Source organism: Carassius gibelio, chromosome A9 (genome assembly GCF_023724105.1).
Source record: "Carassius gibelio isolate Cgi1373 ecotype wild population from Czech Republic chromosome A9, carGib1.2-hapl.c, whole genome shotgun sequence".
NCBI lineage: Eukaryota > Metazoa > Chordata > Actinopteri > Cypriniformes > Cyprinidae > Carassius > Carassius gibelio.
In genome coordinates this window covers 696347-710737 of record NC_068379.1, presented here as the reverse complement: position 1 = coordinate 710737, position 14391 = coordinate 696347, and the positions used below count along the sequence as shown (strand labels likewise).

Here is a 14391-nt window from a genome sequence, read left to right as displayed (position 1 = left end):
ATTCAGGTTTTATATGTGCGTAAATGGGTGCTACATGAGCTACAGGTGTAGAGGCATCACCACAACATCCCCATTACAGTCAGCATAACTCTTAAGTGCTCATATAAAAGTATATCACCTCACATATTGTATAAGAACCATATGGAGTGCACATAAGAGTATTTTAAGGGCCATTCTACAAAATGGATCTCATTTCTGAGTCTAATTTGTGTAAACAACTCATCAGTTAAAATTACTTACATTAAAGAGTGTATTTTGTCATTAACAGTGGTTTAATAATAAGTAAAAACAAATCATATATATTTAAATATTCTTAAATCTAACATTAATAGCAGTTTAATAGTGTGTGTACATGAGTGTGTCAGAGCTCTTACTGTTGGGCACTCCGTGTCTGGAGCGTTGGGGGTTGCACACAACGGCTATGTCTTGGTTGTGAGTGCAGTCATGTTTGAACCAGCCTCTCCGGCTGCAGTGTGTTAATGTGGGCTCTTTTCCCGTACACCTAACATCATCCAGCAGAATGGGACCCGCCGCCAGCCCAAACCGCCCTGACGACACACTCTCCCCTGACCTGCATAAACACAACACGATAAGCAGAGCAAAGGAGTCAATAATAAACATGCTGACAATCAAATCAAAAATACATATTAAAAAAGAATACCTGAAGCCCAGCTGCCTGCAGACGACCTGTGTGTTGGTTTGTGTCCAGCCATCATCACACACGGTCCCCCACTGACCTCTGTAATGAACCTCCAGTCTCCCCTCATAACCCTTCACACCCCCAACCAGACGCACTGCACCATCTGACAAAGACAGAGAGGCTCTCTTTAGACCTGCTTTTATCATCTGTCTCGGGTGAGACAATAAATGTAAGACCAAAAAAAGGCTCATAAAATTTACATGTACTGTAAGAGGTCTTTGTGGCATTAAAACATCCTGCAAGTTAATATAATATATATATATATATTAACATTATAAGTCTGTTTCTCACACAGGTGTTGTCCATAGTATATATATATGTACACATGTACCTGTAAGTGGGATGCAAGACACTCCAGCATCCTCTGTGTGGTCACAGTTGTGTTCCCCCCAGGCAGTTTTTGGACACTGCTCTATGGAAAGCTCATTTCCTGTGCAGCTCACTTCATCCAACAATATTCGCCCTGAGCCTGCGCCGAAATATGCTCCTACCCAAGCCTTAGCAATGCCCCTGTACACATACATCAGAAAAAAACTACACAAAACAATACTTATATAGAAATAAATACTAATATAACATTCTGAAGATCCTAACAGCTCAAAGAAAGTGAAACAATCACTGTGTGGATAAATATTAGAGCTGACATCCCACAAGCTGATTTTCTAGCTGATTTGCAGTCATTCATTTACATAGTCAAGCAGAGGGATCTGCATCTCACAGCAGGTGGCCGCAGCTCTTCAGGATCCTGCTACGTTCCTCCAGAAGACAGAAGAATATCAACTATGTTTGACATAATGATTCAGATTCTTTGTGAAAAATAAGTGCAATAAGATATTGCGCTGAATGTGTTGTGTACTTTTAAATGATAAAAGTAGTAAGCAAAAACTGTAGTTGTAGAAATAATATTCATGAGAAAAAAACCCATTTAAAAGTATCTTAACACATTAAGTACACATTTAAAAATTTCACTTTCTAATAATGTCTAATTATGTTCTTAATAAACTTTTGTTTTCCTCTAAATAAGTAGATGTATTTTGATTTGTAGAAATAAAAACATAGTAAAGGACATGTAAAGTATTTGATCTTTTTTTTTTACTGCAGTCTACATTTAAATTACATTTTTTATTATAGTTCATGTATTTTAAATGTTCTCAATTGCAAGTTATATGTGTACGAATGTGTAATTTCAAATATATTTAAAAACATAACATTTTTAAATATATTTAAAAACAGTTTTAACAGTGTTTCAATATTCATGCATAATATAAACATATTTCAAAGACAACTGATGTTAATATGAAATTACTTCTAAAAGATAAGTGGGTCAAATATAGTTCAGCTAATTGCATTTAATTACATTTAATTGCATAAATTTTCATAATTAACACTCATATGTACTTCATCACAACAGCCTGCTCAGACAATACATTTTCACTCTGCAAACGCAAAGCTACAGACCCTATCGCAAACATGGTAATTGTGTAATTTGGTGCTTTTTTGTTTGTCTTCTTACATTTATGCAGTAAATGACATAAAAAGTTTGGAATGTGACATCATAACAGTCTATTGTTTAATGAACGGGAATTTCTTTCTTACTGAAATTGCACATGAATATATATTACAGCTCTAAAGGTTCAAATTACTCCTTGATTCAGTCTAAAAATGTTTAATGTTAATATGATACCTCCTTTTTGATTCTCATTGATTTTCAGTAAAAATGGGCCTCTACATAACAGCAAATGAAAGAGAAAACTAAAAACATACTGTAGATGCAACACTCATGTCCAAAACGATATAAATTCAAGTACACTAGTGGGCCGCATTAAGATTCTATATTTTTTTCTTCTTTCTGTGATTAACAGGCGATCAAGCACAAAGTTCAGCAGTCAATAATCAGTGAAAGTTGAGAGGCAAATGAAGTGGAACTGCAGTGTCCAACATGTGCATGAACCCACGTGTTTTATTTCACAGCAGTTTTTCCATCCAACAGAGAGCCCTTCACATGAGTGATTATTATACACACTCACACACACCTGCAAAGCTCACTTTTGGGCACCATTTGTTACGCCCCTCAGTATAATATAGTTGAAATGCTTGAAACAATCAACCTGATTCACATCTTGATCTTTCCATTCTCTCTTTCCGTTCCTCTGTAATTCCTTCCCTCCCTCTAAATCACCCTTTACGCCTCTTTGCCCTCTCATTCTGTGCTCCTCTGGCTCTCATCCTCTCATTATCTTCATTTTCTGTCTGTCTCTCACACTCTCACTTTCTTACTGAGAACACTTTGGCTTTGTGTGTCAGGAACCTCCCAAGAAAATACTTCACATTTTTATGCAGAGAAGACACTCTACTCCTCTCTTCCCCTCTCTCCATTTAACACTCCTACCTCCTCTCGATCTTCCTTCTATTTTCACACATCTTGGTTGTAAGAACGCCCTGGTGTTCCTCTAAATAGACAGCTTGTTCCCAAGAAACCGGGTCAAGCCTCTATGGCTTTGCTCAGACAGGCAGAATTTGTTTTGTAATTTTTTTTTGTAGAGCTGTCAATTAATGGATTAATAATGAATTAAAAATAATGAATTAATTTTGAATAAAAATTTATAATATTAATAATAAAATGTAAAATAAAAATAATAATATTGGTTTAGAATTATGATTCAGCTGTGATCAGTTAATCAGCACATCGTGAAATTAATGTAATTATTTGGATTAAAAAACAGCCCAAACCAAAATATATAGTTTGAAATGTGATTCAGCACATTCCAGTCCAAGTTTTTTTTCTTGTCATATAAGACACAACATGAATGTAATGGCCTTCACAAAGCTCAGTAATATTAATAATAATAATTCCTTACATTTATATAGCGCTTTTCTAAGCACTCAAAGCACTTTACATTGTAAGAGGGTATCTCCTCATCCACCACCATTAGTGTCTAATGAATTAATTCATTCTTTCTCATAAGTGGCATTCACATGCATGTAATAATTTCAGTACCATGGCAAGATAGAAAGAAATTAAATTTCCTCTCTTTTTATATCTCTTTTTGTCATTACTATCGCAACCGATGTAGATTTACCAGACTCAACTAAATTATTTACTGAGATATTTATATCTGAATGGATCTGATTCAATTATGAAACAACTGAATCAGATCTGAAAATCAAAATAGATACGTTAACAAAATATCTTAATATATAAAAATATAATTTAGTACAAATACAATTATTTGTTTATAATTGTGATTTTTCTGATCAAAAGATCATACCATGTGATTCATTTGATTAAAAAACAAACCCAATCCAAATCACATGCATATGAGATTTGAAATACGATTCAGAGCATTCCAGTCCAAGTCAGATCAGATTTTTCGTCATATGGGACATAACATGAATGTAATGTAATAAGCTCCGTGGTGTCTACAGCTGTGTCTGGATTCATTCATTCTCATGTGACATTCACTATGCATTGAATGACAAGTAAGCTTATACATGAATGCTGTGTTGTCTGATGCGTCACTTGAATTCAGTACTACAATAAGATTAAATTATTATATTTCATATATATTTCAGATCCATTCATCTTTATGGATCTGATTTCATTACAGCCAATCAACTAAATGGGATTTGGACACGACAAGTGAACAAATTTGTCAAATTTAGCTCATTTACATTTGTGTGCGTGTGTCTTACCCCAACCCCAGCTGCCTGCAGACCACCTCAGCATCATTATCATCCCATTGGTCATCACACACTGTGCCCCACTGTCCTGCATGATACACCTCTACTCTGCCTTCATACGCTGATGGCCCACCAGAGAGACGTACTGGGATAAACACTGAAGCTGAACACACACACACACACACACACACACACTTTCCAAGTTATTTTCTCTTAGATTGAGAGTGTTATTTGTCATTATGGCCGTGATTATGTTAAAAAGTGAGTGAGCGTGTACTTACCCTCCACTGGTGTACAAGAGACGGCAGCCGCGTGACGGTTAACACACTCTCCCCCGTTCCAGACGGTGCGATTGCACTGAAGTAAGTCCTCTTCCTGTCCATCACAGCCCACGGTCTGCCAGTGAACTACAGACACCACCAGACGTGACAGAGGACTCACACGTGCACGCGCTCTATAACTAAAACAGAAAAGCACAGTAGGATGTGTATTGTTTCATTTGCTTTCTTTACCTGAGTCTTTTCTCAGCTATGCATTTAATTATTGTTTATGGTGTTTCAACTATTCATCTACCTTTGTTAAAGTCAGTAAATGGTAGATCAAATGTTCTGAACCCTGGGGCCACAACCCCACTTGGGTTGCAAGAGATGCTGATGGCATCACATTTCTGTAAAGTTAAGAATTTATTTAAATTGCACATCATATCTGATCCCATAATCAGAACATATATTTAGCAGCTGTTAGCCAATACTACTTGGTGAAAAAAACAACTAAATCACCAGCATACATTAAGCAAACCATACAAACTATATATGGGGGGGCTAAACTTGATATTGCTTTTTTATTAGAAGGTGGTTTAGTGAAAAAATAGTTATTTCTTTAATAAATATATTTATTATTAAAACTTTCTTAAGTATAAAATCGTACAATCTCTCCCTTTTACATTACTATATAAGGTAATGACGACAGAGCCCAAACTTAATATAATTATATAATATAAATATAATAATCAACACTCAACTTAAAAAATTGCATGCAAACTGCACGAAATGAAGTTTTTAAATTAACTTCTGAATTTTAACTTTTTTTATTTGTTGTTTAAATATATTCATTTGCAGAGTGGCTATCATAACTTGTTTCATAACAGATTTACTTACACATATAAAAAAGAATTAGAACATCACTAAAATATCATGAGTCTAATATTTTGGTCTCTATACGTCATTTCTCCAGCAAACTAATGAACTGTGGACACTGATGACATGGCCAGTTAAATGAACGTGACATTTTGTTTAAAAGCTGTTTTACTGATGTCTTTCCGTGCATGAAACAATGATTGAGTGATTACACGAGACATGAAATGTTCATTCATGTTTATTTCTCATTAAAACTGGTAAAAAGGAAGGGATGAAAGGCAGTCAGATCTTACAAAGACAGACAAAGATATGAATATGTGTACCGTTAAACACCTAATATATATATATATATATATATATATATATATATATATATATATATATATATATTATAATATGCATAAAAGCATATATAAATTTGCTGCCTATAAGATCTTAATCTGTATGGCTTCTGCTACATGGGTGGAGTGCAGATGAAAAAAAGCTTGAGAACCCCTGTGGTAGACAGACAGATAGAAGACATAAATCAAAGTCTGTGAAGTCTATCTGTCTCCCTAGTCTTTAAATAATTCATGTCTATTCATCTATCAAAGTTGAGAGACCCAATGAATTATTCATAAATGACAAATAGGTTCTAAGCTCCCCAGGTCAAATGATGACAGCTCCACACATGTGTATGTGTCCGTTTGTGTTTGAATGGTAAAATAATACTTTTTGTCAGACTTATAACTGTCACTGTTGTGTCATGTGATCTACGAGACCCTGCGGTCACCTCTCTCTGAGCACGCTTAGTGATGATCTCAGACGAACGCTCTCAGATAGGCATGCGTGTGAGCGTGATAGACACAAACCTCATGGGTGTGTTCGTGACAAAGATAAGAACTCTCCGGAGAAATCAGCAATCTTTTAAAACACCCGCACACACATTTACTAAGCATATGCCGTATTTTAAAGGGGGAAAATTGACCTTTGACCTTTGGCCCACTGGGGTCAAATACCAAAGGATTCCATGCACAACCTTACAAAGGTTGTTTTGTGGTTAGGTAATAAAAAAAATGGGCAGCATATGGTCATCAGAACACAGAAACTATCCCAGTAGTGACGGCAATGAGCTTCAAAAACTGAATACAAGTGATGGATTTTGAATGTCTCTCTGCACATCCCTTACTACTGTACAGTTCTCAGGGGACAGACATAATGAATGCTGAATATTTCAGCAGTGCATGATCTGTCCAGTTTGTATTTAGGTGCTGGGGAAAAAAATTACTAACACTGTATACTGCCTACTATTTTTAATGTAAAACCGTATGCATTATACTAGTAACACCATATATCAGACATTGTTGTCATATGAATTCTGCACACTGCATGTTTAAATCAGAAACTGACATCCTGTTAGTATCTCAAAGATGGTACTTTAGAATTTATCATTTGTATTAAATTGCTTTTTTCCCAAAATAATTTGGAATGGCATTACAGAGAGTAAATTATGGTGGAATTTTTGTAATTTTAGTTGAACTATTCCTTCAACTGTTAATAGTCCTGGTAAATAAATCAAGAAGGAGATGTTTAAAGTGACTCTATTGACGATCATTTGCGACTAAAAAGAAATGTTTTCTGTAAAATGTATTTAGAACCATGTGTGCAAACAAAAAAAATATATATATATATTTAAAAATATGAATTTATATTTTAAGACGTCTTAACTTTGGGGATAGAAAAACAGGAATGTGGTTGTTAAGCCAAAAAAATAAATACAAGAGCTGCATGTTTCTCAACTTTCTCAGCGTGTTCTACAGACTACAGTCAATGAGTGCCGCACATTTTTGCAAATTGGATGCTTGTGATTTACTACTTTATTATGTTTATATGTTGTAGATGGTTTTAAGAGTGCATATTTTACCTCCCTCGTCTTTTTGAATCAGCAGTCGGAAATAGTGAAGAATATACATTTCAAAATAAGAGTCACAGTTAGTTTCGGTCTTGTTTATATTTAAAAGTCCTTTGTTGTGCATATACAGTACGCTTTTCAATAATTACATCATTATTAAGTACAATTTAAACAGAAAAGTTTAAAAACCTGGTGTAGTTTAGTTTTTGTATTCTTATAAATCAAATCTTTGTAACCCTTTTCCTGAGCGGGGGAAAAAAAATTCAACTTAGGGGCACATGTGTTCTTCCTTAAGGCCAAAGTATACTTCGGTTGTCCGCAGCCACGAACCATCTGCATTACATCATTTTCATCATCAGGAGGGCTCGCGGACAGCCACTCACCCCATAAGCATGCAGGTTATTTTTTGAGACCGCGCGGATGGCATACGCAAGGTGAATGTTGAGACAAAGTGCAAGTCAAGTAGGTGGTACAGCGTATGTTATGAGCTGGTCCATCCGCACTTACCCTTGGTTTCGAAGGTTATACTTTGAAAGCTGTGCAGACGGCTGTGTGCAAGATGGAACGGAAAGCGGAAAGTGAAGCATACCCAGGCCTTTAGGTAAAGTAAGCATCAAGCCCTGCACTGTGGGTGATAATACTCTAAACTAGAAAGTCAAGTCCAAAGCACTGCATTATGAGACATTCTGTATTCTCTGTTGTATACTGGTATACTGCGAATATTAGCAAATGAAGTAAGTCAGCAAGATATTGCACACAGTATACATAACTACAGAAGTAGTACAAGTGCTATGACACTATGTTATACATACTGTATGTATATGTGTGTATGTGTATTACCCCTGTCCCAGCTGTCGACACACCACAGCGGCATCTCGGTCATCCCATCCATTACTGCAGATGGCTCCCCACACACCATTCAGATACACTTCTACTGTCCCATCCAGTTTGGATTTGCCTCCATGCAGTCGCAAAGAACCTGCAAATGCAAACAAAGTTGGCGTGATAAACTTGAGAGTGCTGTTGACCCTCCTCAGACAGGTGATAAAATTTAATGTTCTGCAAACATTTGGTTCCGCTGGTCTCCGTAATTTTGATAAATGTGAACGTTACAAAAATTTCCACAGTTACGCAGAAAGAAAACATAAATCCATGACTTGCTTTATGTGATGACAGAGGAATGCTTTAACCTCCACATGAGTTCTCGACAGTTCTATAATAAATGTGTGTGTTTGTGTGTGTGATACTGATACTATAATATGTCATGGAAACAATGTAAGCTATTGAGTACAAGCAGTACAATCAGGTCTATTATAAAGCCAGTGATTAGAGATGAGAAATGCATTACTTTACTATTAAAATGCATATTTCCATTCTAACTGGACATAATAGTCACAGATTTACAGTATATTCATTTGCAGTTGTGGCTAAAAATATATTTTAGTTCTCTTATAGACTCTTATCAAATTACAATTAACTTGGGCAAACTTAGCAATAATTTATACTTCTAATTTAACATACTGTATGCCAAGTAAGTTGTATTAACCTTAGAGTTACACAAAATTCTACATAAAAGTAGACATAAAATAGAATAATGTAACCTTGCATTAAATAGACTTTGAGATTGTGGTCAAAATTTTGCCTCAACAGAATTAATTTATATCCACTTGCTACTGGAACAGATGTGTGTGTGTGAAAGCACTTTTCATGCATTAAGTGTTTACACATTCAGAGCAGTTATAAATCAGACACAGTTCACACATGAAGGCAGCACATGTTCTTCAAACATTTCAGCGCTTCAAAACATTCGCAGAATGTTTGGACATTGATAGGCGGCTGATGTGCTGGAAACATATTTAAATAAACTCATCCGGTTCCCACATAATACACAGTAAAACATTGATCAAATGTACACATGCAAAGAGCTTTCTAACTAATATAATTGAAAAGGTTGTAAACAAATGTCAAAAAGAATAAATACAGAAAGATTATGGAGGAGCTCAGCCCATAGTTTTAGGCATCTTCCCCATGCTTTCTTTCCATGGCCCATATTATAACCTGTTGGTACATCAGCAGACACTTCATATTTTCTAGGGATATTATAAGACAATAATTTGATGAAAATGTCATGATAAATCAGAGACTATGAGGATGCACATTCCTATCCTTAAAATGCACTTACTTGCCACAGCTTTTGCCTACCACAAACAGTTCATCGTGTCTGGTGACACAGGGGAGACTAGGGCTATTTGTCATATTGACTTTCAGACTGAAACTGCCTTTTAAAACAAACTCACCTTATTCATGGAGATAAAAGGTGTGACACATTGCCCCTGAATCCCGCAAAATACATACGTCTCAAAACTATTCTTTGTTTCTATTCTAAATTTCTCACGTTGCCACAAAGGTTATAAATTCAAATACTGAGTGATTGTCAAATTACATAATATTGGCTTCATCATCAGCGCATTAACTCTTTCTCTCGCGCTCCAGAAATAACCAAGCGATCCTACTGAGAGAGCGCTCGTGCACAATTAACAACTTCTAAAGAGCCAATGCTTCAGCCGAGATTGTATAAAATTACTAAAGATTCTGTTGGAGATTTACTGTCTTTTAAGAATAAGATATAGGCCTATGCGTGGCTGCTTTGTTCTCAATAGTTAGGCTACCTGGGGCGCGCATACCTTTCCCACGCGTGGATGCATTCAAGTTAACATGTCTTATCTTGCTTGCATGCCCTGCACTATTTTTGACCTGTCTATGGTTTAATCCTGAATCATAAATTTAGCAGAATATTTAAGAATAAACATTACACTAATCTTACACATCTTGAACAACTAAGGAGCGTGGAGGTAACTCTTTCAAGAAAATGAAACCTGCTTGATGCTCAGTCTTCCCTCATATAAGTTTATATAAATTATTGATTTAGCAAATAAAATACTTTTATCTGGTATATATAGCCTACCTTGCTTGCAGTCGCAGTACCCCCAGTCTATGCGTCCTCGGCTGTTTTGGAAGAAACACCAGGGCCGAATTCTTCCGTCCGGATTCCGGCAGAAACTGTGATCCCCGAGACCTTTCCCCGAATACCGCTCTATGACACCCGGCACATCGCTCCAGTTCATGCACTTCACGCCTGATTCGGTCGAGTCTATGGGTCCCTCATAAAACCCCGCTTTCCCTTTGCTCTGAATGCAGTCGGTGAACGGAGACCCGTCACTGCACGCGACGAGCAGCGAGCAGACGAAGAGAACTCCACATCTCACATCCATCACGATCAACCTGTCTGTCAGTGTCACCACAACCTAAATAACAATAACAGTTCCTCTATGTGGAGACATGGTCCTTGAGTTGTCTCATATCTTGTCTTTGGCTGTTATCGGAGCAGCTCAGACGCGGATCAATAAAAGAGAAAGCTAAGAAGCCCGGGGCTTAATGACTCATGCATATTGATGACTGAGTCACCAGAGATTGGAAGTTTTGCAAAAGAAGGTAAAAAATGAGTATATGCGGTCTTAAGTCTAAGTTGTCAAGGTGCAGAATAACCAAAATATTGCAAATAAATTGTTAAAAAATACTTCCAAAATAGTCACGGCACCACATAAGATTCTGTGGGACGTTCCATGATCTAAGGAGCGCGCGGAAGCTCTCAGAGTCTGCACTTAAATGAGAGTGCACAGCGCTGGCATTATTTCAGTGAGAATATGGTCGTCGGGTTTGCTCTCTCCGGGTCTCTTTAGTGTGAAATCTTCTGTTCACGGATTCAGAGATGATTGCAATCACCAACAGCCGAAACAAGGTTCATGTCTGCCCTCTTGTGTCGGTAAAACCGCGACACGTGTCTGTGTTTCATTTTGTAGCTATATGCTAAGTAAAAGTGACACTTCTTACTGTGAGGTTATTTCTAAATTCTGGTTTAATATTCATAGTTGGTTATCAGAAGGCTATACATTGAAACAATTATTTTATTTGTTTTGCAAGATATCTTTTTCTTGATTTAAATTCTCTCTTTTTTTGGATGTTGTCAGTTGTGTTTTATTGTTGGGTAAATATCATAGGCTATTCATACATGCAAATGGAAAAACAAACTAAGCCGCCCTTTGATATATTTGTTTGAAATAGAAAGACTAAAACTCTGTCTCTCGATCTTAAAATAGGCTATTATATATATATATATATATATATATATATATATATATATATATATATATATTTTTTTTTTTTTTTTTTTTTTTTTTTGTTACTCCTTTGTTGTGTTTTCCCCTCATTGTTGCTTTTGCTGTTGTGAGTATAATAATTATTATGTAGAATTTTTTTTATATATATATATTATAATGGATGTGCCTTATGTTGTTGGATGAACAAAAAGAGATAAGTGAAAGTGAAGTGACATTCAGCCAAGTATGGTGACCCATACTCAGAATTTGTGCTCTGCATTTAACCCATCCGAAAAAATGCAAACACACAGAGCAGTGAGCACACACACACACTGTGAGCACACACCCGGAGCAGTGGGCAGCCGTTTATGCTGCGGCGCCCAGGGAGCAGTTGGGGGTTCGATGCCTTGCTCAAGGGCACCTAAGTCGTGGTATTGAGAGAGAGCTGTTCATGCACTACCCCCACCCACAATTCCGTCCAGCCCGAGACTAGAACCCACAACCCTTCGATTGGGAGTCCAACCCTCTAACCATTAGGCCACGACTTCCCCAAAAAGAGACCAGAGAGACGTGCAGGTAGAAAATAATAAAATGTTATGTAGGAGGAGAGCGGACCATATGAAGAGGTGTACAAAGACTCCAGCACTTTCCTAAATGTAGAATTAAACGCAAAACTTTACATAGCAATTACATGTAAAAACGTATTATTTTGATTGTTTTTTTGTTTAGGCCTTTGTGCAGTGTATGTCATTGTAAAGTCTGTAAATCAATCCCTCGAAGCCTCGTTTGTTTCTGTTAAATTTAACACGGTGACTAAGGTCTGTTGTCTGTCTCAGTTGCCTGTATTTATGAATTATACATTTTTGATTGTGTGTGTGTGTCAGGTATCTTCAGGCTGATCTAGACACACTTGATCTGAGAGATTTGAAGTGTAAGTTTGATGTGATTCTGATAGAGCCTCCTTTGGAGGAGTAATACAGAGAATAGGGCATCCTTGCCAACAATCGCTTCTGGACCTGGGACGATGTGAGTTATTGCAAATGTCTCTCAAAATGTGCATTGGAAAACAATTGAAGTTGATTTCATAAATAATATGGTTTTTTATCATTTGTATCTGTTTCTGGTATAGATCATGAAGTTGAACATAGAGGAAATCTCATCTATTCGCTCTTTTGTATTCCTGTGGTGTGGTTCAGGAGAACGCCTTGATCTTGGCCGAATGGTACAAATCTTACAATGTGGCATATTACTGTTTGTTGTACATATCACCTGCCCTAATCATAATCTTAGAGGGTAGTTCATCCCATAAAATTTGCCGTTATCCAAGATTTAAGTGACATTTTTTCTTCAATAGAACAGGAAAGATTTTTAACTGAAACAATAGTTTTTGGTCAAAAAAGCATAACAGGCAACACAAGATTCTCAAGATTGTGATCTCAAGAAAGTGTTTAATATGAGTTCTGTTTTGATATGAAGTAATATTCTGCACATTTTAATTGATTCGAATGCAGCATGATAGTGTAAATGAAATGCACATAAACAAAAATGCTGCTTACAGTCATTGTGTACGAGTCTTGGAAACATATTTCTTATCTTTCAATCTTCTCTCTTAGTGTCTGAGGAAATGGGGCTTCAGGTGGTGAGAAGACATTTGTTGGATCAAGACCAATAAAAACAGTCCTGTAAAGAACAAAACCCTGGACCCTAAGGCAGTGTTCCAGAGAACTAAGGTAGTAAAGGCAGTAAAATTCTGTCATGTTATATCATTTTACACTATTGTTGTAAAATATTATTAGCACAAAAAAGTTTGTGCTCAGTAAGATTTATTTTTGAATGGCATGTATGGATACTCTGATTTAATGTTATGCATCTTTTCAGGTTGGCTGACTGTGGGCCCTATGCTGACCAATAGTAACTATAATGTTGAAGCTTATGCTGCCCACTTCAGTGAACCCAACTCTTACTTGTCTGGTTGTACTGAAGAAATCGAGAGACTCCATCCCAAATCCCCACCTCCTAAATCGATGGCAGAGAGAGGTGGGGGTGCACAGTGTGGAGGACGAGGTGGTCCCGCTGTGGGAAGAGGCGATCGGGGTCAGGAGAGAAATCGTTCAAACTTCCGTGGAGAGCGAGATGGATTTAGAGGCCGTGGAGGCCCACATCGCGGATTCCCTCCCCGATGACAGTGCACAACATGACAACTTTGAGACTGAAAACAGAAAATGTGTCTAATATTTATTTCTCTAAATAGGAATCATATTGTTTTGTTAGTTTAAGAGAGGACTTCTCCTCCTGCCATATGCGTACTACTTCCTGTGTGTCCTGTGGAGGGCAGTAAGGCTAGGTTTGATGATCAGTGTCCAGATTCTGTCAGTAGTGATGTAGAATTTACTGTTTTGCAGTTAATAAAGACAACCTAATTGATGTTTTCAGTTTAACAGGTGGTTAGTTTGTGGTGAAGAGCTTTAGACTGTAACTTTAGACCACTTTGCATCCATTTATCCTTAGTATTAAGGCTTGGATGTTGCAACCAAAACACAAGATCTGTGCTTTAATTGTGCAATGCTGGGTAATGGGCCAAAAATTCTTTAAAATGACAAGAACACAGCCAGGGTTTCCACTGGGTATTTGAAGACGCCTAATTCTGTGTCACTTGTTTTTTTTTTAAGAACTGGAAAATAAATCTGTATGGGCATTTTTAAAATGAATATACATTTTTCTTTATATGCCAAGCTTCAAAATATTTTGTCAAAGTTTGAGAATTATTGAGCTGGAATCTTCCATCAAAGATTTCTTGAAGTAATTTCAGTGTAATGAAGAGTATTT

General features: G+C 36.7%; 1 protein-coding gene and 1 pseudogene across 1 annotated transcript; one reads left to right on the top strand and one right to left on the bottom strand.

The window, feature by feature from the left end:
- Positions 1-229: 229 nt before the first annotated feature.
- LOC128019385 (neurotrypsin-like) lies at positions 230-11120 on the bottom strand. Its single transcript, XM_052605348.1, has 7 exons — positions 10374-11120; positions 8249-8387; positions 4663-4841; positions 4394-4544; positions 1032-1210; positions 662-803; positions 230-571 (listed from the first exon to the last, which is right to left on the bottom strand). Exons 1-7 carry the CDS (start codon positions 10678-10680, stop codon positions 337-339), a joined length of 1332 nt encoding a protein of 443 aa, XP_052461308.1. The 5' UTR covers positions 10681-11120; the 3' UTR covers positions 230-336.
- Positions 11113-14172, top strand: LOC128020347 (N6-adenosine-methyltransferase non-catalytic subunit-like; annotated as a pseudogene).
- Positions 14173-14391: the final 219 nt, after the last annotated feature.

Bases quoted from the DNA above. Each gene is read 5' to 3' on its own strand.
- LOC128019385 (XM_052605348.1), bottom strand. From the start codon at position 10,680: ATGGATGTGAGATGTGGAGTTCTCTTCGTCTGCTCGCTGCTCGTCGCG. The intron at 4,842-8,248 runs GTAATACACATA...TTTCTGTTTTAG, and splicing joins TGTCGACAGCTGGGACAGGG to TTATAGAGCGCGTGCACGTG. The intron at 1,211-4,393 runs GTAAGACACACG...GTATGTGTACAG, and splicing joins TGCAGGCAGCTGGGGTTGGG to GGGCATTGCTAAGGCTTGGG.